At 44.1% G+C, this 27,065-nt stretch overlaps 2 protein-coding genes and 1 long non-coding RNA gene across 5 annotated transcripts in view; 2 read left to right on the forward strand and 1 right to left on the reverse strand.

Annotated features, from left to right (window-relative positions):
* The window catches only part of C14H11orf53 (chromosome 14 C11orf53 homolog), a 30,226-nt gene extending 23,223 nt beyond the window's left edge, over positions 1–7,003 (forward strand). Inside the window, exons 2-4 of the mRNA XM_025357832.1 lie at positions 1,981–2,023; positions 4,676–4,977; positions 6,252–7,003. Of these exons, the coding sequence (XP_025213617.1) occupies positions 2,017–2,023; positions 4,676–4,977; positions 6,252–6,653 (711 nt within the window). The 5' untranslated portion in view covers positions 1,981–2,016 and the 3' untranslated portion in view covers positions 6,654–7,003. The remainder of the gene's footprint in view (positions 1–1,980; positions 2,024–4,675; positions 4,978–6,251) is intronic.
* A 9,680-nt stretch (positions 7,004–16,683) lies between these two features.
* On the reverse strand, positions 16,684–18,343 carry LOC112606515. The gene is made up of 2 exons (XR_003115645.1): positions 18,277–18,343; positions 16,684–17,006 (listed from the first exon to the last, which is right to left on the reverse strand). It is a non-coding gene; the product is annotated as an uncharacterized LOC112606515 (long non-coding RNA).
* On the forward strand, positions 16,690–26,857 carry COLCA2 (colorectal cancer associated 2). 3 transcript variants are annotated; one of them, XM_025357076.1, is made up of 6 exons: positions 16,690–16,928; positions 18,119–18,351; positions 18,859–18,953; positions 23,042–23,096; positions 24,507–24,736; positions 26,186–26,857. In XM_025357076.1, the coding sequence occupies exons 1-6, from the start codon at positions 16,801–16,803 to the stop codon at positions 26,552–26,554; spliced, it is 1,110 nt and encodes a 369-aa protein (XP_025212861.1). In that variant the 5' UTR covers positions 16,690–16,800; the 3' UTR covers positions 26,555–26,857. The 3 variants fall into 3 exon arrangements, with proteins under 3 accessions (XP_025212861.1, XP_025212862.1, XP_025212863.1); XM_025357077.1 differs by lacking the exon at positions 18,119–18,351 and having other exon boundaries at positions 16,892–16,928; XM_025357078.1 differs by lacking the exons at positions 16,690–16,928; positions 18,119–18,351 and adding an exon at positions 17,182–17,395.
* The last annotated feature ends 208 nt before the right edge of the window (positions 26,858–27,065 follow it).

Consider the following 27,065-nt stretch of genomic DNA (forward strand, 5'->3'; position numbering starts at 1 on the left):
TCATAGCTCTAGAGGCTAGAAGTCCAAAATCAAGGTGTCAGCAGGATCATGCTCTCTCTGGAGCCTCTGGGGAGAATCCTTCCTTGCCTCTTCCTACCTGGCAATTGTGGCTGGTGATCCTCGATGTTCCTTGGCTTGAGGTTGTATTACTCAAACTGCTGCCTTTGTCTTCACATGACCTTGTCCCATCTGCATCTGTGTCTTTGTGTGTCCCTCTCCTCTTCCTTTAAGGACATCAGTCACATGAGATTTAGGACACACCCTAATTTAGTATGACCTCTTAATTTAAGTAGTTACATCTTTAATAGCCCTATTAGCAAATACCGTCACATTCACAGATATCAAGGATTAATATATCAATATATCTTTGGGTGGATCATGCCTGAAATTCCAGCACTTTGGGAGGCCGAAACAGGTAGATCACCTGAGGTCAGGAGTTCAAGACCAGCCCGGCCAACATGGTGAAACCCATCTCTACTAAAAATGCAAAAATTAGCCAGGTGTGGTGGCTCATGCCTGCAATGCCAGATACTCAGGAGACTGAGGCAGGAGAAACACTTGAATCCGGGAGGTGGAGGTTGCAGTGAGCTGAGATCATGCCATGGGTGACAGAGTGAGATTCCATCTCAAAAAAGTATAGATACATATCTTTTGGAGAGGGCACATAATTCGACCCACCACGTTCCCCAACCTCCCCTACTCTCTAGCCTGTGGGTTCTTTGAAGATTGTGTCTTCATTCCACATATTTTTCTTAAGTCTATTATGACCTACACCCTGTTCTAGGAACTGAGGGCACATCCCAGTCAAGGTGCTTACACTTAGTGGAGCTTCCTTCTCCACATGGATTCAGACAGTAAAAGGTGGCCCTTCAGTGCTGAAGCCCAACACTAAGTGCATGTGTGTATGCACATACACACATACAGTAGGCGCCCCTTAGCCATGGTTTCCCTTTCTGAGGTTTCAGCTACTCATGGTTAACTGCAGTCTGAACACACTAAATGCAGACCTCTAGAAATAAACAATTCCTAAATCTTAAATGGCATGCCTTTCTCAGTGGTGTGATGAAATTTCATTCAGTCCCACTCCATGCTGCCCAGGACTTGAATCCTACCTTTGTCCAGCCAATCCACACTGTCTACACCACCTGCCCATTAGTGTCTCAGTAGCCAACTCAATGATTGGATCACCTGTCACTGTATGGCAGTGCTTGTGTTCAAGTCACCCTTATTGTATTGCATGATGGCCCTAAAGCACAAGAGTAGCGATGCTGGCAATTTAGATATGCCAAGAAGCCAGAATGTGCTCCCTTTAAATGAAAAGGTAAACGTTCTCAACTTAATAAGGAAAGAAAAACAAATGTATGCTGAGGTCAGACATCGGTAAGGTAAGAACAAATCTTCTGTCTATGAAATTGTGAAGAACGAAAAAGAAATTCATGATAGTTTTGCTGTTGCACCTCGAACTGCAAAACTGTGGCCACAGTGCATGATAAATTCTTAGCTAAGATGGAAAAGGCATTGAGTTTTGGGTGGAGGACATGAACAGAAACGTGTTCCGACTGATGGCAATCAGGTGTGGTACTATCCTCAGTTTTAGGAACCCACTGAGGAGTCTTGGAATATATCCCTCGTGGGTAAGGGGAGGCTACTGCATATGCATATATATAGTCACTTAATATATATTTAATGAGGGAATGTTAACTGGAACAGTAGAAAATGGAGGATAAATTATTCCATTTTATCCAGTCAGTGCTTTCTGGCATGTTTATCAAAATGTAAAAGTGTGGTTTCTCTTTGTCCCTTGTAAAACTTTGTTCTACAGTACTTGAATTCTTATTCTCAGTTGACCTAAGGGTCAACCCAACTCCCCAGATAATATTTCTGAATATCATAAAACCAAGTTTATAAGGGGTAGTCCTAATTTTTATTAAAGTCAAACTTACAACTAAAGAAAACATGTGAATTCTGTTTACCTTCCAGGGCAGCGTCAGCTCCTCTCAATCTCCATTTGTGCAGATGCCAGGTGAGTACTTCAATTCAATAAGCAATTATTCCCTTTGGAATTTAAATCAAGCATCTGGGCTTCCATTCTTCCATAACGACCTTACAGCACTTCCAAAACTCTGCTCCTTTAAAATAGTTTTGTCTAAAATACAAAATCAGCGAAGAACAGAACTCATTCAGTCATTTCTGAATTTAAAATTCATTTTGTCTTGAAAGCAGCCCTTTGATCCCAAGCTTTTGGGGCAAAGGCAATATAAATTATGCCCTTGCTACAGTTTTAAAATGTCTAAAGTTCTGACACCACGATCTGAGAGATGAGGCATCTGCTTTCAAACAGAAAGAGGAAAGCGGCCTGCGAGCAGAGGGAGCCAGGCACTTGGTTCAGCATTTTGAATTCATTTCAATGCCTGTGTCTCATTAAATACTCCTGTGGGGATGTAAAAAGGGAATTCCTAATAATAGGGTTGGACATTCTTATATACACACACACACAGGCAAAGACAATCTCATCTAGTTCAACTCAGAAGCGGCACAGTCCCTAATAGTTTTATCACCTTCAAAGCTGGAGAAGGGAAAGGAATAAGAGCAATGGAGGATCCCGAATATTTAAATGCCTGTATGTTGTTTCCCAATCATATATACTGCCATTGAAATTTGGTTGCATCTCCTGCCTTCTACAGAAAAAAAAAAAAAAAAAAAAAAAAAAAACACAATTCTATAGCTTCTCTTTATCTAGAAATTATCCTTTCTCTTTGTACAGAGAAAATCCATGCTAAGAGAGCAGATGCTTTTTTCTTTGTGGTTGTTTTGATTTGGAAATTGGGAGTATAGATGAGAGCCTGGAAACCTTGTTTTCATATTCTCAACCTTAACCACTCTCATAAACATAAATTCATTGTATGAAACAGAACCTTATATTAAGGTTCAGTTGCACAGATTTTTTTTCCCAGGGAAGTATGCTTATAATGAAAACCCTAACTGCAGTTTTCAAATGCATGAGCAGGTTAGAAGTTATAGAAGGTAAGAGGAAAGTGAAGTGAGTAGAATCGTGCTATAGGTTTTGATGGGGAATTTTGATTTCTTCTTCTGGATGAATAAATTCACATGCCATTCTTGAACACAATGTTATACTACTAGGTTTAAAGAAAATGTATAAGGCATGAGCTCTGCCCCCTTGGGCCTGCAGGTTGGCTGGAAAGATCATTGTGACTCAGGTGAAAGAGGAATGAACATAATATAAAGTTCCACGTCCTGTGGAATGGGCTGGAATTCTGGGTCTATAGAGTCAGAAGCTCAGAAGTGGTCTGCTGTGGTTGGGGTAAGGTAAGAAAGACAGGCACTTACATCTTCTGCCAAGCTCAGCCTTTTTGTGACCTGTGACCTAACGGTGTTAGTGTTTGCATTAGATCACACCCAAGGCCAGCTGGAACAATTAAACCATAAGTTTTATAGACCTCAAGTCTATGCCCTCAAACATGTTCTGAATGATCATGTGTTTTCTGCTACAACTGAGCTATTGTTGAGCAAACACATCTTTTTCTTTGGAAACCATTTCACTGCTGCGTTTACCTTAAATGAAGCTCTTATCAGTTTCTGTCCCTCCCTCTCTCCACCAAGGGAAAATTTTATTTATTTATTTTTTTGAGACGGACTCTCGTTCTGTCACCCAGACTGAAGTGCAGTGGTGCCATCCCGGTTCACTGCGACCTCCACCTACCTCCCGGTTCAAGCGACTCTCCTGCCTCAGCCTCCCGAGTAGCCGGAACTCCAGTAGCTGGGATAACAGGCACGGTGGCCCAGCTGATAAGTATTGTTTTTAGTAGAGACACGGTTTCACCATGTTGACCAGGATGGTCTCAATCTCTTGACCTCGTGATCCGCCAGCCTCGGCCTCCCAAAGTGCCGGGATTACTGGCGTGAGCCACCGCTCCTGGCCCACCAACAGAAACTTCCTGTACCAGGCACTGTCTTCCTAAACTTGCAGGGCCCTGGTGAGTTGAGGGAAGGAATCCGTGAGGCCACAAGAGGGCAGCAAATAACATGAAACTCATCAAAGCCCTGCAACCACAGGCCTCTAAAACTGGCTTCTGTGTAGCCATCTAACCCTTTTAAAGCAAGTCATTTATTGATGTCTGCCAGGTGTGCGACCCAGTGTAAGGTCAATGTGCGAAGAATTAGAAGATAGAGTACAGCCTGCCTCTGATTTGAGGTGGGGTTATATGTGTCACCTTATCCTGAGATAGTGATCTCAGACAACAGGCCAGGAGCAGCCTCTTGTTAACAGTTCTATGTATATGGAGAGGTAGCTCCGATGTTGTGAAAAAGATGCTTCCTTGGTTAAAATGTGAATGCCAAGAGATTCTTTTGTTTCTCTCTTCCTAGCACAGCCCCGGGGCACCTGGAAGGTACTAAGTGTGAATGAACGAACAGATACCGTACTGTCTAAAATGAACTCACCCCTAAAGGCGATAATGTTTTCAAACATCAGTTATTTGGGCTAATGCAGGAATATTTCACGCTTTTCAAGACATTTCTCTATTTCCATGTTAGCGCTGGACTCAGGCACGCGTTAGTAACATCATTTTCCAGGCAGAGACTCAGCTGCAACTGAGGCCTTGACTGCCCTGGGTGGGAGGAACTTTCTGCCCATGTGTTTTTCATTTGGAAACAGGTTCGCCGGTCACGTCAGGTTACTACGGTGTCAGAAGATCTTTCTTATCTGACTCAGACTTCCACAACAGTAAACAGTTTTCAAATGACGTCTACACCTCCAGCGTGGGGAAGCCGTTTCCCTGTGAGTCCTCCGCAGGGCAGAGCCATGCGGCCCTCCTGGAGCCCTATTTCCCCCCGGAGCCCTATGGAGACTACCGGCCTCCGGCGCTGACGCCCAACGCGGGCTCTCTGTTCAGCGCCTCGACCCTGCCGCCCCTCCTGCCGCCGCCCTTCCCCGGAGACCCCACTCACTTCCTGTTTGTGAGTATGCAGAGGCCTCCTGTGAGGGAGTAAAAGAGGGGCGAGGCTCACCCTCTGGCCCAGCCGCTGTGCTTGGCATCCGGGTTGAAGCCAATTCTGGCTCACCCTGGAGACTCCTGAGGCTGCTTTGCAGCTGCCTGGAGATGCCAGGACACCCTCTGAGGGAGCCTTGTTCAAGGATCCCTGTTAGCCATGACAGCCAGGAGGGTCTAAGCAGGGCTTGGAACCGGGAGGAATGTACAGCGGGATTTATATCCATTTTGTTAATGCTCTGCGGATACTGTCTGATGTTCCCCCACCCTGTTAGTGCCAGTCATCATCATTCCTGCAGCCCCTAAGGAAGGAACACTGAAGCTGCATCTCAGACCTGCTAGGCAGTAATGAGATGGGTGCTAATCTCCCAAGGAGGGTACATAGGACTCCTCTTTCTTTCCAAGTCCCCTGCCTCCCCTTCCCCACATTTTTAGCCTAAAAATCCTTGTTCTCTCTCAATCCTTCCAAACAGGTGAGTTCATAAAGATCTGAAGAATGCTAATGCTCATAGAGAATCGTAAAGGTTTCTACCACAAAGGAATGAATCTCTAAAGACAGCATTTTAGACAAAAGGGAGAGAATGAGAATTCACATTATTAAGTATATTCTGTGCCAGAAAATGTGATGTGTTCATTCAATACTTGCAACAACTCAGGATATATTTATGAAAGCCCCATTTTACAGATGAGCAATGTTGGGCTCAGAGTCAAGAGGAGCCATGAATGAATCCAAATCTTTCTAGCTCCAAACTTAAGGGATTCCTACCTCTTTCCTCCTGCCTTACTGAGGACAGAGTGGGCTTCTTAGTCCCCTCCAAAGCTCACCATGGAGTTGAAGGTCTACTGCAAGGAGTGGGCCAAGCGCTGACCTTCCCCACTGTATAAACGGCATTCTAGGACCCAGACTAATGGGAGACTCAAAAATAATCCAAGCAGCGTGCATTGTACACAGTAAAATGTTGCACGGATGTGCATTTTATTAGTCTCACATTTCACTCATTTAATGTTGTCTTCTGGGAAAAGGAATCTCAATATCTATAGCAAATCTAATTCTAGAGTAGGAAGGGAGGAAAACTTTACTGCTAGTGCCAAAAGCCAGAGAGAAGAGCAGCCTGAGAGCCAGGCTTCAGACAGCAGAGAGAGGGGATGAAGGCTGCCCTGAAGTCACAGTCTGGCAGCACGCAATGTATCATCAGAGTGTCACCTAGTGAATAACCTCTGTGGCCTTTCCATTCTCCTCAGAGGGACTCATGGGAGCAGACGTTGCCTGACGGTCTCAGCCAGCCCGACCCTGTGTCTGCCGATGCCCTGCAGACCTTGCCACCCAGCACGAGTTGCCTCTCCCAGCTTGAGTCTGGGAGCACCGCCCAGCACAGGGGCTCCAGCTGGGGGACCTCCCTGGCTGGGGCTCAGTCCTACTCGCTGCATGCTCTGGAAGATCTGCACCACACTCCGGGGTACCCCACCCCACCTCCTTACCCCTTCACCCCTTTCATGACGGTGTCAAACGACCTACCACCCAAGGTGGGGCCACTCTCCCCAGATGAGGAAGCAGACACCTGTTCCCTCCATGACCCTTCCCCTTGGGCGAAAGAAGATGGGAGCATCCCCTGGGGGTCATATGAATGCCGCAGAGCTTATTGAGGGGGAGGGCCAAAGGACTTCTGGGCTTTTCTTCAACTTGAGGTGTATTTCGAAGATTGTTTTAGGTGTGTCAGTTCATTCAGGACTGGATCTTCAGAATAAGCCACAATGCCGCCCTTTGTTAGTGGACGAGGGCATTTATTTGTAATCTTCTCCACCGTAGCCCCACTGAAATAAAACAGAACGTTAATTAAATGTATCACAGACCGTATTCTAGTAAGATAATCTTACAATGTGGTCTTTTTGGAACTGTTGTAACCCATTATGTTCTGAATCTTCTGTTATCTTTGAAGTGTCATTTTTGGCACTGATTTTTTTCCTAAATTACATTAAAAAGTTTATGCAGATCATAAAAAATACCGATTTTCCTGTCAAATGTTTCTTAGTTATAAACTATGTGTATTCTTCAGTAAAAGACACTAAATAGGATATAATATAGATATGACCACTAAAACAAAACTCATTTTATAGCATGTGACTTGAAAGAGAGTTTTATATACATATATTTATGCCTTATTTTAGTGATTTGTAAAAGCCCAGTTAAAAAAAAAAAAAGGCACAATCTATAAATATGTTATTGTCCATAAAAGAGGATGAGATCAGGAGACTACGGCTTTGTAAATAACAAAGTTATTTTTTGAGTCTATCCTAAAGCCCAGGATGTCCCCAAATTAGTTCAATCCACAAAAGTCCAAAAATTTTCTTTGATCAATGATGGCCTTAATTAAACCAGACATTGTCTCTCTGATGGAGTAAACCTACAGTTATCAGCATGAATGAGTAAAATAGGCATTCTGTAATCAAATGGAAATTTATGCTTTTTTTTAATTTTTGAGACAGGGTCTCACTGTCACCCAGACTGGAGTGTGGTGGTGTAATCATGGCTCACTGCAGCCTCAACCTCCTGGGCTCAAGCAATCCTCCTACCTCAGCCTCCCAAGTAGCTGGGACCCAGGTGTATGCCACCATGCCCAGCTAGTGTTTTCATTTTTTTTACTTTTTACTTTTTTTTTTTTTTTAGTTTTTGTAGAGACAATGTCTTACTATGTTGCCCAGGCTGGTCTCGAATTCTTGACTTCAATCTATCCACCCACCGTAACCTCCCAAAGTGTTAGGATTACAGGCGTGAGCCACCACAACCAACCAAACTCATACCTTTTAAAGAAAATACAGAAAATAGGACTAAACTGTTTGCAAGAAACAGACCACAAAACACCAAGAAGCAAAGGGGCTTTGGAGAAGGACATATCATGCCAATAGCTTGACAAACAGCCAATAGCTTGACAAACAGCACCTCCTATTTGGTGGCTTACTGGTCGGAAATGTACAGCTCTTACTATGTGTCAATGAAGATATTGACATCTGAAGCATGAATCTGTCCACATTTGATTGGTGTGGGTGCCTTTACTAATTGGGTTCCCAGCATAATTCCAGCATGCCTATCTGTGGCCAAGCTCATCATACATGCCGGCTATACACTGAGACTTTGCAGATGCATGAGTGGAGGCTCCCGGGTTGTACCTGCACCCTTCTTCCAAGGTTCCTACCACCTGTCTTTCTGCACTTCATTCTCACATCTTTTCCACCCTCTGGTCCCTCCTGATCCAATGCCATTTCTCTCCATCTTCTGGAGGCCAAGGCCTTCATTTTCCCTCTCGTTGCCCAAAGCCCCTGAACACAATGTCCATCACATCCTCTGTGACTGTCCCATACTCTACCTCAGCAAGGTAGAAGCCCAGACATTCCAATAAGGGGATTAATTCACACTTACAAGCAAATAATTTATATTCCTTTTTTTCCAGGCCTTCAGGGTATTTTCTGGTTAAGCAAACACTCTTCTAGTTTATGGAGTGCCACCAGAAATGCTTGGGTAGTGAGCTTTCCTTCACCTCATCCTTTCGGCTCCCTCCAGGCAGAGCATTCTTCAGGGAACAGATCAAGAGTGAACGCGTGGGGCCCTCTGCTCCTAGGCAGCACTGCCAGGACCCCTGCCCCACTTCCTTCCCCTCCACCAGCTCCTTTGGGCAGCCTGAACTTTGCTTTGCTTAGTGCTTGCTCTTCAGTGAAAAGTGGCAACGTTCACTGTGCAAGAAAGGAACTGTTCTTTCCTAAATCCAGCATGACTGCAACCTCAGTCGTGGTTCCCAATATGGCTGGCAGAACCATCTGTCACTCAGCAGTTACTGATACCTGAAGAGCAGACCTGTGCATCAGAAAGAAGACATGTGGCCCTCTCTGCAAGTATAGAGGTCTTCACAAGGGCCTCAGAGTCATTTTCCTAGATTGGCGTCATAAAGTTTAAAATAATTTGTCCTCTACTGCTTACCATTTGTTACTGGGTATCAATAACATGGTAATGGATGTGTAAATCATAAATATGGGTCCACATGACTTTAACTTTCATGTGGTTTATGACACTGAATATTTTGCTTGTTCATGCGTTCCTTCATCTCACAACTTGAGATGCACTGGCTCTCAGACAAAGACAGCTCAACAACCAGACCTTGGAACAGAGGGAAATACAGGGAGCATGATGATGTTTACATTCTTCTTAAAACTTCCAATCCCTTTCATAGCATTTGACTAAATTAACTTATAAAAAAGAGACACACCCAGGCCCACGTATGCCTGCTAGTGTCCACTTCAGTTATCTAGTCTAAAAGGGGTCGGGGGAGTAGAGCTGGTGCTAATAATTCCAAATAATAAATGATCTTTAAGAATTCTGCTTAGTTTGACATGTGTCTCTGTATTACATATATTTTAATTTGATTCTGTTTTATTGTTCAAGGAATACTTTGTTAAAAGGTGAAATCAAGCTACAAAATTATGACAGGAAAATTAATTCTATTTCCTTATCCCATCCCATTTTTCTTTCAAGTACTCTGTTTTCTTTCCTTTCGTTCTTTCTTTCTTTCCCTTTTTTTTTTTTTTTTTTTTTTTTTTTGAGACAGTCTCACTCTGTCACCCAGGCTGGAGGGTGGAGACCAGTGACACAATCTTGGCTCACTGCAACCTCCACCTCCCAGGTTCAAGCGATTCTCCTGCTTCAGCCACCTGAATAGCTGGGATTACAGGCATGTACCACCACACCTGGCTATTTTTTGTATTTTTAGTAGAGATGGGGTTTCGTCATGTTGGCCAGGCTGGTCTGGAACTCCGAGCCTCAAGTGGTCCGCCTATGTTGGCCTCCCAAAGTGCTGGGATTACAGGCGTGAGCCACCACACCCAGCCAATTTTCTACAACATGTGGGGACTAACCGCACCTTTTCATAACAATGCGTCATGCCAACATACAAAAATAGGTGCATTCTTCTCTCCCTCACCTTCCTTAAACCTGCTCTTCACTGACTTACAACCTTCCCGAGAAAGTCAGAGAAAATTAAAGAGCTCCGGTTCAACACTCCATCTCTTTCAGGTCTTGTAAGGACACAGAATATATTTCAGATTTAAAGTAATCAGAGATGGTATGTCAAATTCAAACCACTAAAGAAAGCTGACTAGATGGTAATGCCAAAAAGAAATCGAGCACAATTGGCCCATGCAAAAGCTGCAATATAGACAATCATGCCATGAACCACACGCAGTATGTAGTTGAAGGCATTTGCATTCCTCTTACAATATTATACAAACCCCAAAAAAGGAGAGAAGAAAACTACATCTTTACCTCATTTATTTAATAAATGATTTCAAGTGATCATTATGACTTGCTATAGCTCAGTTAATAATACAATATCACGGTACTATTGGGGTAGGGGGAAAAGACAGAAGTACTCTAAAAGAAATTGCACAAAGGGAAAATAATTACTAATGCCAATAGTAAAATATACATTGACATACATATATACATATGTATACACATGTATAAAAGTATTATAGTATCTTTGTGATCAGTTTTTCAATATTTAAATATCTAAATAGTATAGTCATAGGAATAAAACATCAGTTATATTTAAAGTACCAAAATAACGATTGATGTCTGAGGTTTAAGTCACATTACATTATAGTGATTCTACCAACCACACCCAAATTATACTCTTTACTTAAGGCTCCATCATTGGGTTCTGTCTACAGTATCCTCTCTATGCAAAACAATGTTACACTGTTCATCTCACACACCATAGACTCTAGAGAGGTTAAGTGCAAAATCACATACTCTAGACAAAGAGTGGTTCTCCAGCTAAAGAGACTCATGGGGAGGACTAATGAATGGCTCACCTCTGTCCCAGCACCTGGCTCAGGGCCTAGAACATTGTAGATGCTCAGTAAATTTTTTTTAGATTGAACTAAAATTATACCATAAAGATGAATAACTTTCTAGCCCTTAGTTCTATGGGTGACAGCTATCTGAAACCAGTGTCTGAGAGGATTCTCACAATGTTTAGCATCTAACATTAGACATACTCTCTCCAAATTCAGACAGTAGGTGGATATTGGGCTTCAGTGGCAATATATTTAAGATGACTGGTTTAGTATTTTTAGATTCCTTTATGAAGTAAAATTACTGAAACTTTGAAATAGCGCAGAAAAAATGTTGATATATTCATTTACTATATACATGTACTATGATCTGTTGCTAAGAAATTTTATAAATAAAAGTTATTCAATGTTTGATCATTATCCCTGGTGTGATTAAAACAAGTATGATAAATAAATCAGGAACTAGAATCCTCAAAGGTCAAGCTAAATAAACATTAAAATCTTCTATAGTTATTTGCAAATGATGACATTATATTATATTTGATTTTTGATACGGAAGTATCCTCTGACAAGGTGTGGCAGTTCATGATGCCTGTAATCCCAGCACTTTGGGAGGCCGAGGCGGGAGGTTTGCTCAAGCCCAGGAGGTCAAGGCTGCAGTGCACCACTGCACTCCAGCCTGGGAGACAGAGTGAGACCCTGTCTCAAAAAAGAAAAAAAAAAAGAAGTATCCTCTAATTATAACCTCTGATAAATTACATATGTGGATTTGCAATATGAATGTCTTTGTTAGTACAATTTAAAAAAAAGAAGAACAGTAAAAAATGTTAGAAGTTCCAAGAGGAAAAAAATGTGGACCAAACATACAATATCTAGGAATTAGCTCTTTTGGATTAGGAAAATTGATAGATGTTCCTGCTAAACTTCCTCCTAAGAAAATATCTTAAGAGGAATAATCCAAAAGTTTTAATGGTTTTAATAAGTTAATTTAGTCATAAATGAAAGATGACTCAACTGTTTTATTTCTTAAGCTTGATAATATAGTCATAGACTTTCATCATGGTATTCTTTATATGTTTTTGTGTGCCTTAAATGTTGCACAGTAAAAACATTTTAAGTAATAGAAGAGGAATTCTTCAAGCCGTGTATGATGGTGTTTTTCTTAGTTAAAGGATGAATTATCAAATGCTTGCTCCCCATGGAATCCTCTTAAGGAAAAGTTAAAACTTTGAATATGTCTTATGGGAAGAGACTAATGTAGCACAAATCATTAAAAAACCTTCACCTAATAGTCTTCCTGGTCATTGTCATATGGACCAAATGTTCACTCTAGGGCCCAAAAAGCATTTGTTTCCTGAATGTATTCAATCTTCTGGAACTTGGTATTTCCCACAAAGTTCAGTAACAGTGTCCTAAAGTCAAGGCGACAAAAGAACTTTGCATTAATAAAGACAATTTTGAGCTGTAGTCAAATTTGGAGGGAATAAACTATCCCTTTTCCTTATACTAAAAGTCTTTTAGTATGCATGTGCCTAAGTTGAATAAAATCTCCTACATTGTGGGGGGGAACAATGCTCTGCAGTGTCATTTGCATACAAAAGACTGCCAAAATTTTTCAGTCAAAATATTCAGTTTAAAACTTTGAAAAGAAATCTAATCTATTCCCATCACTTTGAGTGCCAACTGGGTATAAGAAGGTCGAGGTCAAATACAGGATTTCTGAGGTCAAAGGCAAGGATAGTCAGAGATCTGAAAAACAGTGATATGTGAAGAGCTAGAGAAACTGAATGAGGAGTCTCAAAAAGAGAAGGCTTGGGTTGGAGATGGGATCAGCATAACTTCTTCAGGCTTAGTACTGGACCTGGTCAGAGTAGCTCATCAATTTATGGTTGTTGAATGAATGAATGAATGAATGAATGAACCAATTAATGAACTAAACAAACTCACAATAGAAAAGCAGTAGTACAAAAGTAGGAGAAAAGAATAACTGATAGCAGAAATCAAGGCTTACTTATTTTTGTACTCCTGGTACTTGATAACTATGCCTAGGACATAGTTGGTGCCCAATTAATACATGATTGGATTATAGCGTAATCAGTGACCACTACATTTAAAGCAGTCCAATAGTGGAACAGGCTGCCTCACAAATAGTGAGCTCTCATTTCCTCTACACAGATTCTACTATGGGCCAGGATCTCAGCCAAGCAATGGAGCCAGAGGCTGGACAGACACAAGCAGAGATTTTGGAAAAAGACTCTGAGTCCCTCTCAGCACTTCAAAGATCCCTTCCAACACCCAAACATCAAAACCTTATGTTATATTGCCAAGCGAGGGTGCCTATGAATGCCTGTTGAAACCCCACAACAATTCAGTCATTTATTAAAACCCCAAAGAGACTACCAGGACTTCAGGGCAAACATCCTAGGGGTAGCAATGCCCCCAGCAAGAGGGAAGAGTTCTCAGTCTAAGAGGCACAAACTGTAATCAGTGTAATTAACAGCTTACCCTCACCTCTAGTCAGGCGTTTCTTCAAGGTTCTAGAGTTTCCAGTCCTTACAGAACATTCTCAAGTCAGCAAGCTACACTGTCTTAGTCTCCTCGTACAAACTGATGGTAAAACAGATAGCACCCCAAAATATTTCCACATGTACAAACAACCTTGAAACGTGTGTTCGCATATCTTACAAGCAGGTATTTTTCCAATGCCACTCACAGCCTATTAGTGGGTCATTAAATTAACTTAGTGACTCCCAGCCAACATATATTTTCCATAAATAGGATGAAATGGAAAAGGTGGACTAGAATAGAAAATATCAGACTGCCTCACATACATAGGTATACATTGTTTCATGAACAGTTTGTTTTAGAAATACAAATGTTGTTATAGATACACATGAACATGTAAAATGGATTTCTTATTGTAGGTTAAAGTCCAAAAAGTTTAAAAGCTTCTGGTAGGAAAGATCAGGAAGACAACATCAATAGTTAAGAGCAAAGGCCGGGCGTGGTGGCTCACGCCTATAATCCCAGTACTTTGGGAGACCGAGGCAGGCAGATCACGAGGTCAAGAGATCGAGACCATCCTGGCCAACATGGGGAAACCTCCTCTCTACTAAAAATACAAAAATTAGCTCGGCGTGGTGGCACACACCTGTAGTCCCAGCTACTCAGGAGGCTGAGGCAGGGGAATCACTTGAACCTGGGAGGCAGAGGTTGCAGTGAGCTGAGATCATGCCACTGCACTCCAGCCTGGTGACAGAGTGAGATTCTGTCTCCAAAAAAGCCAGGGCTTCGGAGTTAGACCCATCAAAGTCTGAATCCTAATTCTGCTACTGATATGTTCAATGATCTTGGCATGCCACTTATTCCTCTGAGCCTGTCCTCACCTGTGGAATGCGAATGCTATACAATATAGCACCTGATGTCCAGTAAACAATAATGGGTCTCCTGTGAAGTCTCCTATGAAGAACAGCCAATGCCGTGGGAACCTGGGGTCTCAGGGTTGCTCTGGGCCTGATTATCCACTCAGATCTGTTAGGAGGATTCTCAGGATCCATTTAGAAAGATTCTCCCTTACTTCCACAAGCATGGCCTTTGGCTCTTAAATACCTGTGCTGGAGTTTTGTAATTATAGAAACAACAGGAACCAAAACTCATTAATGTCGGGCTACAAACCAGAGGGAAGCTTCTTTCTCAAACAGGGCTCAGGCCTAGACAAATCCAGTTTTCCGAAATTGCTAGCCCGCAACAGCACTGAGATGGCCATCCCAGAAACAAGGTCAACACAGAAGCACCCAGACAGGCTGCTGGAGGTTGGGACAAAGAGATCCTTGCTGTCCCTACAGATCTCCTGACTTCCAAGGAGCTCCCCTCATACCCAGCCTGGCCTGCCTTCTCTACAGGGTAGCCGATCGTCAGCATCATCTTCAATGGTGTTGCCAAGAGCACTCAATGCTCCTGCCATCCCTGTCCATCTCCACATGAGAGGAGAGGTTAGGAAGGAGATGAAGCCTGAAAGCCTTGGGAGGACAGACCAGCACAGGGGAACACAGACACACGTGAAGCCAGGGAGTAAACCAGTAGGGCAGACAAGAAATGGAAGAAAGCAGCGACAGGAAGAGAGACAAAGAAATACGGAAAGAAATAAACAATAATGCAACAAAAAAAAAGAGAAGGTTTTTAAAAGCAAACCAAAAAATAAGAGTATAACAAAAAAGAGGAGAGCAGCAAAGAAAAGAAGTAATGGAAGAAGCTATGAGGACAAGAGACCATCCCTAGATTCCAAGCTGCTTGGTTCACTGTTCCTTCAGAGGGGGTGATGCCCAGGCACAGTGGGGAAGAAGGTATGCAGGGAGGCGAGGTGCTATCTCCATTCCCACTGTCCTTCCCCTCCTCAGGACTGGTCCATCAGGGAAACCAAGGACACAGGCTCAGGGGCATTTGTAGAAAGAAGCTCCGGAAGTTGTCAGATTTCAATACATCCATCCTGCCCTCTACTGCCAGGTGCCACCTCAGGTGTTCCCAGGCCTGCTCCTCTCCCCTAGAGATGTGGCTTCAGCTGCCAAGCAATTCCTATCAGTCTCGTCATTCTCAGTTGTCTTTTCCCTAAGCTCTGTGTGCTTCCCTCTGTACTTGACACTTTTGGGGGCACCCCAATCTTTTTCTAGAGGCATTTGGGGCTAAACTACACTTATTGCATTTCTGAGAACTCAGAGAACAAAGAGCAGAGGCCTAAAAACCATGGCCTGGTCTGGAATCCTGGAAATATCTTGGTTATTTGCAAAGGGAACCCCACCGTGCCTCTCTGTCTTTTCTTGCTGTCCCCTTCTGCGGAGGGGGTGGGTGGCTATGAGAGGACTTGGCCTGGCACCCTCTCCCTCTGTGGAGCATTCCTGTCTCCTCACCTTCCAAATCACATGGAAGAGGCACAGTAAGTACTCACAGAAGGTGACCCAGTAGAATCCCAAGACATTAGTAAGGGGCTTAGGCCTGGACCAAGGGGAAGCTTGATTCCAAGTCCCTCCCCCTTCTCACACGAAGGGAAGAAGGCTTGAACCCAAGTCCACATCCTTTCAGTTAAAATGAGCAGGAGCCAAACCTGTCACTGTTTCCTAACATGTGCTCCCACAGCGAAAAAGCAGGGGTGGCTCTAGAGGGAGAAAAAGCAAAGAGGGCACTTCACAGTGCAGTAGTGAAACCCAGAGTCACAAAGTCTCCAGAGGATGAGGCTTCTGGCATCCCCAGCTCTGTGTGGAGGAGCAAAGGGTCTTAATGGGCAGTCATTCTGAGCTGAAACCCCAGAGTGTCGGGCCCAGAAAGAGCGGGATGAAAGGGGTAGGGAAGCCCCCTGGTAGCCAGAAGGAGTCAGAAAAATAGGAGATGCAGAGCGAAGGCCTCTGCTAGGCCGCTGGCCTCCCACCTGGGCCCAGAGCGACCTCTTGCTGTGCCACACCCACTAGCTGCCATGTTCACTCCCCAAAACCTGGGATTTTCCCTCAAAACACAGATAGGGGATGCGGGCATCAGTCTGGTCAGCCAGTCTGGCTCTGGTTTTCATGGCCGGGGCAGCCTAAGTCACTCTTGGCTCCCTAGCTGCCCTGAAGGCTGAAATACAGAGCATCTTTGAGGACATCTGCTCTATCTGTGGGAAGGAGGACAAAATGCTCAAAATGTAATAAAAGGAAGGGCCAGGACCCAAAGGGGTCTCACTCCCTGTTTCTCTGGACTCTCTGTGGGGTGCCTGTGTGCAGGATTTCTGCAGAAGATAGTCCATTTTGTTAAGCCTTTGAATATTCAAATTGAAAGTATCGCGCAATCATTGATTGTCAAATCATGGGTTTCTAGAGGTTTTAAATACTTGGCATGAGGGGGAAAAAACTCAAACCTATACCCGAAGGTATAAAACATTAATTCTGTTTGTCTCCTGCTCCAGGGACCTGGGTGCAGCCGGATGCTTTGTGAAACTTTAAAAATGTTGCATCTCTGCTTCTCTCCCTGCCCAGGAGCCCTCCCAGGCGCTGAGTCCCTGCAGCTGCAGCATCCAGCCACCGACCCAGCTCCTGCTGACCACGATGTCGGGTAACTCGGCTGCTTCTCCTGGGGTTGGGTCAGGCGGGCCAGGGGCATTTCAATCCGGGTGTGTTTCCACAGCTTTTCCTACATAGAACACAGAGGCACAAAGTCAAGGCATGCGAGTAAAGGCCGGGGATCCGGAGAGGGCGCGGGCCACGCTGTGGCTGCTCCCACTCAGCGCCTGTCCCGGAGGGCAGAGGCCCAGAGGCCGAGTTGGCCGCTCCGGACGTCCGCGTACCCCAGGCCCCCGCCCGCCCTACCACGTATCCACTGTTGTGTCCTGGGACATCGCGGCGCGGACCCTGCGCGCCCAGAAGCGGCGACGGGGGGAGCTAGAGGCTCACAGTGAACCTGGGACGGGGATAGAGCGCGCTGGCTGCAATGAGCCTAGCAGTGGCGGTCCCTGCACGGACCCGAGGGACGCCAGCCCGCGGAGTCCGGAGCCGATCGAGGAACGGGGTGGTGGGGCTGCGGTAGGCTGCAGCGCGGAGAGAGCGCGGCGCTTGGCCCCTGCGGGCTGGGCACGGGATTCCCTGGGTCCGGGCTAGGAAGAGCGCAATCCCCTTTCCTAGGGAGACCCTGGCTCCTGGAATCCGGCTTGAGGGGGAACCCTGCTGTCCAGCTGCGGTCCCTGCAGTGACCAGGCGAGGCGTTGGCATCCTGGCACTATCGCCAGGCCTCCAGGCTGAACGCGCGACCACCCTCGGCCGCCGCACCCAGCTCCTCCCCGCGGATTCCTGGACGCTTACTGCAGGGTCGTGGTCAGGGCCGGAGCCACCCAGGACTCCTGCGGCCACCTCCACCTTGAAAGCTCGCCCGGCCGGCTTGGCCAAACAGCTGGTCCCCAACCTACTCACTGCGGCTCTTCGGGACCCGGGGCCGAGGCTGCCCCTGCACCCAGCGCGCAGGGGTCCCTCCCAGCGAACCCCTCTGGCGCGCGCCCGCCAGCTCCCGCAAGCTGGGGCAGTCCGACAGGGCCCCGCCAGCCCGGGGGCGGCCCCTAGCGAAGGGTGGCCTCCAGGCGGAGTGCAGGGTCATCGGGAGCCCCGGACGGCTTTTCCCAGCTCGCGCTGCGCGGACTCGCCCCGGAGCCTCAGTGCGCCTCGGAGAAACGCCTGCCCCAGAAAGGGAGGGGGTGGGGAGAGAAGGGAAGAAGGGTAGAGCACGAGCGGGGGCGAAGGAGGGAGGAGGGCAAGATGGAGCGCGAAAAAGGCGGAGAAAAGGGGAGAGGGAGAGCGCGCAGAAGGAAAAGACAGAAGGGAGAGAGGGAGGGAGTTCCTCGTGCCTGGCCCCTTTACTAGGGTCCGTCTGGCAGGTCCCTCGCCGGCCGAGGACTGGGCTGGCCAAACCTCACCGCTTGCTCCAGGGCTGGCTTCCAGACCAAGGGCACACAGAGGTCGGAGACTGTACAGAAGCCATACCTGGCCAGGTGGAGAAGGAGGGGACTCGGGACTTCCACGCTAGTGGGAACAGCACAGTGGGGAGGGCTACATCAGACGCCATAATCGGAGAAAGCCCCCTGCCCCAGGCCTGGCCCCTCCCCAGGTCCATAATAAACTCTCTCAGCAGGCTGGGTCTGAAAGCCTAGGTTCCCCTGGCCTAGCCAGAGTGGTGGGCTCCACTGCACTGGTCTCCACATTCCAGAGCAGAAAAACCTGTATGCTATTGGCCTAGGACTGAGGCCCAGCCAGGGGTGGGTGGCCTCACAAATTTCCATGGGTTCTGTTCCCACCGGGGCCCTGAAACCTGTTCAGCCACTCTTCGTTCTTTCAAGTCTGAGATGTTTGGGTTTTTACCATCCTTTGACATTTTGTGTGTGTGTTCTCCGAACTTAGAAACTTGACTTTGGGTGCCATTGCCTATAAAAGGGTCCCCCACTCTGCACCCTGGCACCCAGACCTTGGACTCGACCACTGACTCAGTTGCCTTTCTCCAGAAAAACCGAAGGTGTATCAAGGTGTCCGAGTGAAGATCACAGTGAAGGAGCTGCTGCAGCAAAGACGGGCACACCAGGCGGCCTCCGGGGGAACCGTAAGCATAAGCCCTTCCCTCACTCGGCAGCCCATGCCAGGCCTCTTTCAACCCTGTGTCTGCAAGGTGTGGAGGCCACCCAAGGCCCCACGCACTCACCATCCCCAGACCTGGCCTTTCTCTGCTGTTCCTATGACTTCTGTAGCCAGATGCATCCCAATCGGAAAGCTACAGAGGACAGCTGGGGCATGTCGTGGGTCTTAGGATTTGGGGGAGCCCATCCATCCCCCATGGATGCAAGTAAAGTATAAAAAGTGTGTTGGTCCTCTGCAGGGGGAGGAGCAGCCAGCAGGTAAGTAGACATCGTTTTGTTAGGAAGACAGTGTATGGGAATGTACAGCCCTTGCAGACCCATAGAAAATCTCTCCCAGAAATTCACCTCATTTTAGGGGCCCCTTCCAGGATAGCAACTGTGTAGAACATCCTCCCTTCCCTCCTCATTGTTCTGGAACTCACCCTCTGAGATCATTTATCTGTAAATCATCAGTCACCCAAAGTATCTAGCAGAAAAGGGCCCTGTCTCTGCAGAAAAGACAGCTGGAGTACAGGACCACTTCCTTAAAATGTATCAACACCTTAAGCAGTTCCAGGTTATTACAAAATTGAACTGAACAATGACTGCTCAGTTATGAACTGACACTTTATACACCATCCTTTGGTGTATCCTTACTGCCAAAGGCACTCAGGGCAGCAGCAGAACTAAATAAACTAGATGAGATTATTGCCCAAGAGAGGGCAGCTCATCCCTAAAAAGCCTCCATCATACAATTGCTTGGGGGTTGGTTTGGGTGTGAACGTAGGATCTGACAGCTGGGGCTCGTATTGCCTGTTAGGATTGGTCCTTCTCCAGCCCATTGGTATTGGCCCCACAACAGTTTTTGTGCCTGATACTGTTCATGTGCAATACATGACTTCATGAAATAGGCCTTTGACAGTTGGACTTCATGAAATGGGAGGGGGCAAATGATGTAGGGGAGGTAAACACAGTTTCCAGAACCAGATGGACTGGGCTCAGGTCTCTGCTCCTCCATGGTGTGTATCCTCAAGCAAATTACCCAGTCTCTCTTGCCTCTGTTTATTCGTCTTCAAATTGGGGATGATAGGATTTTGTGAGGGTTAATCGAGTTATTGCATACAAAGCCCTTAGAAGAATGCTTTCCACATAGTGAGTGCTCAATAAATGTTAGTGGTCATTATTTGAGAAATAATAATATTATTTGAGGAAAGCAACTAAAATAAAATTCCAACCAAGGATTGAAAGCCAGCTCTTTGGTAATGTTCAATCATACCCTTTGCTCAGAGTTTAGAGTTCAGATGTGAGCCAGCTGCAATTTGGCATATACAGCACATGCAGCTGGAAAAGCTAGGACCTCCATGTGCAGAATTTCAGGTAACACATTAACACTCCCTTATGTTTCTAGAGGACTTCACAGTGGTTCTTCTTTTAAAGCACTTTGGCACGGCCACTATTTCATTTAGTTTTTATAACAACCAGCAGAGGTAAGTAGATCAGAGATCTGTCCTTCGATTACAGGTAAAATTCAAAACCTTGAAGTTGCTCGTGGCGACGCTAAAAGTAAGACTAAGGCCTTATTCTTAGTGTAATATAAAAACCCTTCCGTTGGCTCTTTACTCTCTAAATTCATCATTCTGCAGATCTGACCATACTAAGCAGGAGTCTGACAGCCTCAACCCCTTCAGTTCAGAGATGGTTATCTAATTAATAAAACCAGGTACAAGGGAACTGGAAAATGCTTCTGGAGAAAAACGTCATCGAGACATTCATAATAAAATGTAATGTTTCCCTAAGGAGCTTTGGTCCTTGGTAGAGTTCTGCTCTAAAATGTAATGTTTCCTTAAGGAGCTTTGCTACTTGGTAGAGTTCTGCTCAGCTGCACCTGGAGAGCCCCTTGTGAGTGTGGCACTTGCTGCTGGGCCCTTACAGATGGGTCTGGCCACTGTTCCCTTCTTAGCTCACTACAGGAGCTAAAGCAAGGGTAAGATATTTCACTTGTGTATCTGACCGGTTTCTTATTTAAATTTTTCTGAATTCCCTCCTGAGAAATAAAGCAGGATTTCTGAACCAGTGTCTTATAGGAACAGCAGAGTAAAGCCTGCATCAACCCATGGCCTCGCAAGCAAGTAGGAGTAACACGCATATAATTTAATTACAACAGCCAGATGTAAAATCCCTCACTGGAAGCCATCGGAAGGATCTGGGATTCTAAGGAAGCTGTGAGAGCGCACTTAGTAGGCAAGGGTAGCAGATACCAGGGGATGATGTATGCCTGCTCCTTAGTGTAGGCCTTTCTGGTATAACAGAGATGATCCCCAGTTTGTTCATTTGTTGAAGGATGCCTCTGGGGAACTTTAAGCCAAGGAAAGAGTTAATTATATCAAATACTACAAAGCAGCAAGAAATCTATCTTAATTTGTTATAAAGTCAGAGTAGTATCCACAATTTGAAATTTTAAGAAGGCAATCATGAATGGAAGTTATAGGTTGAGACAGATATTCAGTAAAGAACTCAAATATTCTTCAAGCAGTGCCAGAAGAAACTGTGTGTATGCCGGATTGGAACACTTGATTTTAAAAAACTTATTTCAGCCAGATCAATTTGCAAACATGTGCATGTGCACACACACACAGACACACACACACTTGCCTTCGGGGTAAAAGGAAACTTGAGTTAGTCATTATCAAAAGATATCATTTACCTTTCTTTTTTTAAATCATTAATTTTTTAAGCAGTCTTGATGTGTTTTTATAAATTGTAGATTGTGAAGATTGTGAATTTTTGTGCTGTTTGAAATCTAAGACAGAGTTGCCTTTCTTTGTATTCTTGGAGCAAAGTAGAAAGCGAACCCATGACTCAAAAGATAATATCAAGTAGGATATTGTAAACACACCTCAGGGAGATAACATGGGGAGGAGGCAGACAAACAGGCCAATCCGGGGGAGAAATGGGGTTAAGGAAAGCTCTACAATGAGGCAGATTTTTTAATACACACTCCTTCCAAGTCCTTCAGCTCAAGCTGCAGCCAAATATTTGCATAAAGAGCTGGTAAAGGATTCCAGCTTCCTGGTTCATGACATTACAGCACAGATCATTTTCAAAATTAATGCTGCCTCCTGTTTCAGCAGTGGCTGCCTGCACAGCTCTCCCTGTGGCTCACGGTATGGGAGTGAGTATGCCCTGTAACCCAAAAGAGGTGTGGTGAGCTTGGCTTCCCAGCACAGAATCACAGAGCAACGCAGGTCCCTTTAAACTTTAAAGCCACCACCTGAAATTAAAAAAAAAAAAAAAAAAAAAAAAAAAACTAAATTACTCAGTCTAATTATCAATTCAACTGAAAAATGCAGGCTGCTTTACTTTACATAGTTAAAAAGAGCAGTCTCATAAACTTTCAAGTATTTAAATACAGTAGTTTAAATAAAAGCAACTTTTATAGAAAATAGCACAAAACATACAAAGTACTGGAATAATTCCTGACCATTAACTAGAATGTAAGTAGATTCCAACTCACCAACTATAGCTTTAAGAAAATATTTTCTATTTTAATGTTTCGTGTATACTAAGAACATGTGAATATTTTTAGCTACTCAGGATTAAAATTAGGAATTGTGTTCTTTGGGGAAACGAATCCCTAAGGCTAAGTAGCCAGATGATATACAAAAATGTTGAGAAAAATAATTGACTAAGCCGTAGACAGTTGGGGTTAAATAAATGTTAGTCCTTATTAATTTTAAATCAAATAGTTTAATAGGAAGCCTTTTGCTGCATTTTCTCAAACTGTTACATTTTTGCCACATAAAATTATTTCCATTAATGTTTTAGTCAAAATTAATCACTTTTAAAATTTAAGTTGAAGAATCTGATATCAGGGAAAAACTCCCCAAACAAGCAAACATAAATACTGAATCTAAATAAAACATAACATTGGTTGTATTTAAAAAGGCAACTTTTTCTGAGAAGGAGGAATCTGGCTTACCTTATAGCAGAAACATAGTTCTCATCAAAATGTCTTAGCTTACCCTTGAGAACTTTTCTTTCAGCCTGCTTCACGGTGATATTCTTGCTTTGACAGCGGTCCGGAGGCAGCAGTGTCCACCTTTCAGATCCAGTTGCACCATCTTCTGCAGGTCAGTACAGCCAGCATTACAGTTCCCTCAAACACTCTTTCAAAAGTCCATCTCGAAAGTCTTTCAGTGCTTGATTCAGGGGTTAAGATAGGCACCACTATTTAATTGGAATCCAACCAATCAGAAGGTGAAAAAGGCCACAGTCACTCCACATGCAAGCCCAGCAAGAAAACAAGCACAAATGTTGTCTTCATTTCTGAACTCTCTACTCTCTGCTATATTGTCCCAAGAGTTTGTTCTTCACATTTATTCCAGTTCCTCATCGCCAAGTAACTAAACTGAACTGCAAAATCAGAATTGTTCTCAGGAACTTATCTTTTTTTAGTGCACTGTTAGATGGCATACAGAACATCTCGAGGCACTCAAATAATGCCTTTGCTCTGTTCCTTTAGTTTCCAGCCGACAGGGGCTTCCCTCCCCTTCTCTCTTCCCAGAAAGCAGTTCAAACAAGTGTAGGTTTTCTCAGCCCAATAAGAATAACTCAATTACATAAACACTCCTACCTCTGCTACTCAACAGCTAAGAGTGTAAGGAGGTCGTATTCAAGGAAACCTCTGCCTATGGCCGCTCCCCACTAAATGTGTCACTGTAGCTTCACTCTAAAGAACTTGAGACCTCAAGAAGAACCCAGTGTCCTTTAGTCCCTTTGATGAGAACACTCTAATCCTCTCTTCTTCCAGCATTTACAGATAATTATCACAAATTGGGCCTATTAATAATAAAATGGAAAAGGAGTAATGTTTGCTGATTATTCTTGTTTGACATTTAACAACTTACTTTGATCACATTATGATGTTAGCGTGTCCACTGAGAAAACATTTTTGCTTTTTGTAATTTCAAGCCAGTAGTGCTAATTGGTACTCTATGCTCCTGGTTTCCATGATTATCATTTGCATTATCATTTAAATCACTTCTCAAAATTCTCTCCTCCAAACTTAAGTTACTGAGTAAGACTGAAAAGTTCAGAAAAGCAATCACCCTAAGTCAAGAGAATTATTTCCCATAGCATCAGAATTTTTCTCAAAGCCTCAACAACTCTGTCAGTTACTTCTGAGAGGTTTACGTGAACTGCCGGTAGGGGCTGGATGTCCACGGCTTTATAGTCCAAGAAAGGGGAAGCTTGAGCAATTATTTGACTGTGACACTTGGACACAGATTGGGTCACCATCCTTTTATTTTTGCCCTAACCACTTTTACAGCCAATTTCCACATTATTAACCACATTCATTTCCCTAGAGCTTGAATTAGCTAGGACAACTAAAAAGTCAAAATTGCATTCCTGTTTACTTTTCTGGCTTCGTTAAGCCCTTTTCCCCCTAGACATAGTAAATATTCAGAGTATAGATCTCCATTCAAATCTGTGTTTTGCAATTTTTATGCAAAAACCTGTCTTTTTCCTTTCTCTTCTAGGACTGTATTTTGAGCCTGAACCAATTTCTTCCACGCCCACTTATTTTCAACGGGGAGAATTTTCCAGTTGTGTTTCATGTGAAGAAAACTCAAGCTGCCTCGACCAGATCTTTGATTCCTACTTTCAGACAGAGATGCACCCGGAGCCTTTGCTCAATTCCACACAAAGTGCTCCACACCATTTCCCAGACAGCTTCCAGGCCACCCCTTTCTGCTTTAACCAGAGCCTGGTAATTTATCTCAGTTTTTTATATACCTGATTGTTGCTAACTATGGGGTAATAGTGCTTTATGAGTTTGCACCGCCTCGTGGGAAATCATACAAAAACTATCAGCAAGGAAATCATCCAAGGAAACAGGCAGAGAAGAATTTAAAAGTCAATGTATAGAAGTAGCCACACACTGCAGGGCATAAACCTTTGGATACACACATAATTCAGATTTCCCAAGATTTAGATTTTTAGGCCACCAAGTAAGTTGGTGTGTAGCAATAAAAAGAGGTTCCTGGCAATATTCATTTAATGTTTTTGAAACTGTGAAATCAAGACACCTACTAATTGGAAGTCAGTGGTTTAAACAATGGCTCTTAGATTTTTTGATGGAATTTTGAGTTCTTGGAAATGGAATTAAGGCTGTGTATATATGGTACCAAACTTCATTTCGTTAGGGGGAGGTTTTGCTTTGTTTTGTCGTTGAACTGGCTCTACTAAGTGATTGTTTTAGTCTGCTATAAGCACAATAACTCATTTGGGTCTGAGATGGTTAGTAAAAATGAAGCCGTAATCTTTGAAAAAAATTAAATTGGTTGTTCTTGGTGGATCTCAAATGTTTGAAAATGTGTTATCCTGCAAAATGAAGTAAAGTTTCTATTAGTAGAAACTAGTTATTTTAGTTGTCTTTTAGAGACTCACAGGTTTTTTTTTTGTAAACCTTAAGTTATAAGGTTTTCTTTTTTAAGGAATGTAAATACTTTTTGCTTTTGGGTTGTCAAAAGTCTGTGTGGGCATCAGACTAAATTTCAGAGGGGATAGGAAATTAACTCTGTAGAATATGCGCGTTGTCACGGGGAAAATATGGGGCCCCAGTGAGCCAGTTCCTTCCCAGCCTCCAAGTTAGGTTTTCTCAGTAACAATTGCAGACTTGCTTAAGAGAAAACAGACAGTAGCTCTCATTCCAGGGAACAAGACTTTAGTGGCGGGACAGGTAGTGACTCATCTTGGCGTGTCCCGGGGATACTCTAAGATCCTTGAGGATCCAAGTTATGCCTTTGTATGATCACCTGATTCTCCAGGGTGAGGGTAAGGAGAAACATCCAGGGTGCCACCTGCATCTTAGACTGTGGCCTACAGCCGGATTTGATGTGCAGGTGACTTGAAGCACAGTGGGATTTTGTGGTTTCAGAACAGAGCACCCTCTAAAGTAGGATTATAACAAAGGAAGCCAGCGAAGCAAGGCAATTTATTGTTGGGAAAGAAATAGGTAACTATAGATTGTGGTGTCATGACATCGTGTAGTCAGCAAATAAAATTACTTCTGCAGACTTGGGTTGGGTGTTGTTTGCTTTGGTTTGGTTTTTTACCGCTCATTTTCTCACTCTGCATTGGTAAACCCACACTGTTCAGTTCTTTCGATCCCGTCTAAGTTATTAAGCTTTTTGTTTCTTGGTTGTCATTTCTCTAGATCCCAGGATCACCTTCAAATTCCTCCACGCTCTCTGGCTCCTTAGACTACAGTTACTCACCAGCTCAGCTGCATTCATATGCTCCAGAGAATTACAATTCCCCTGCTTCTCTGGACACCGGAACCTGTGGCTACCCCCCAGAAGACCATTCCTACCACCACTTGCCCTCACACGCCCAGTACAGCTGCTTCTCCTCAGCCACCGCCTCCATCTGCTACTGCGCATCGTGTGAGGCAGAGGACTTGGATGCTCTCCAGGCGGCAGAGTACTTCTACCCGAGCACACACTGTGTGGACTTTGCCCCCTCAGCAGCCGCCACCAGTGATTTCTATAAGAGGGAAACAAACTGTGACATCTGCTATAGTTAATAGAAATTATAGTAATTCAGAACATGGCACGAGTATATCTATTTTTCTACCACATCTAGATGACAGTGCAAAATATGCAACTTGGTGACACAATATCCGAAGCACAGTTTACATGTCACTATTTCCAATTTTCTGATGCTAGGCATTCATATGAAGTCCTCAAACCCGGTCATTGTGCCACTCCTACTTTGTATGCTCATAGTTTAAATTTTTATAGGAAACTTTCAATTGTTTTACCTGTTTGTGTAATGAACAAATGCTCTCTCCTTCTTTTTTTACTAATAAATAATTTTGTATTACTAACTGTTGGGTTTTTTTAATTGATTTGAACATTATCCATTAATTCTGGAAATTGCTAATTACTCTCAAATGGTTTAATCTTATGGATTCATGAATTCAAAATTATTTTTATTTGGGCCAGGCGCAGTGGCTCACACCTGTAATCCCAACACTTTGGGAGGCTAAAGAGAGAGGGTCACCTGAGATCAGGAGTTCGAGACCAGCCTAGCCA

This window comes from Theropithecus gelada, chromosome 14 (genome assembly GCF_003255815.1).
Source record: "Theropithecus gelada isolate Dixy chromosome 14, Tgel_1.0, whole genome shotgun sequence".
Classification (NCBI taxonomy): Eukaryota; Metazoa; Chordata; class Mammalia; order Primates; family Cercopithecidae; genus Theropithecus; species Theropithecus gelada.

Bases quoted from the DNA above. Each gene is read 5' to 3' on its own strand.
- COLCA2 (XM_025357076.1), top strand. From the start codon at position 16,801: ATGCTTTGTGAAACTTTAAAAATGTTGCATCTCTGCTTCTCTCCCTGC. The intron at 16,929-18,118 runs GTAACTCGGCTG...GAGGAGGGCAAG, and splicing joins CCTGCTGACCACGATGTCGG to ATGGAGCGCGAAAAAGGCGG. The intron at 18,954-23,041 runs GTAAGCATAAGC...TTGCTTTGACAG, and splicing joins AGGCGGCCTCCGGGGGAACC to CGGTCCGGAGGCAGCAGTGT.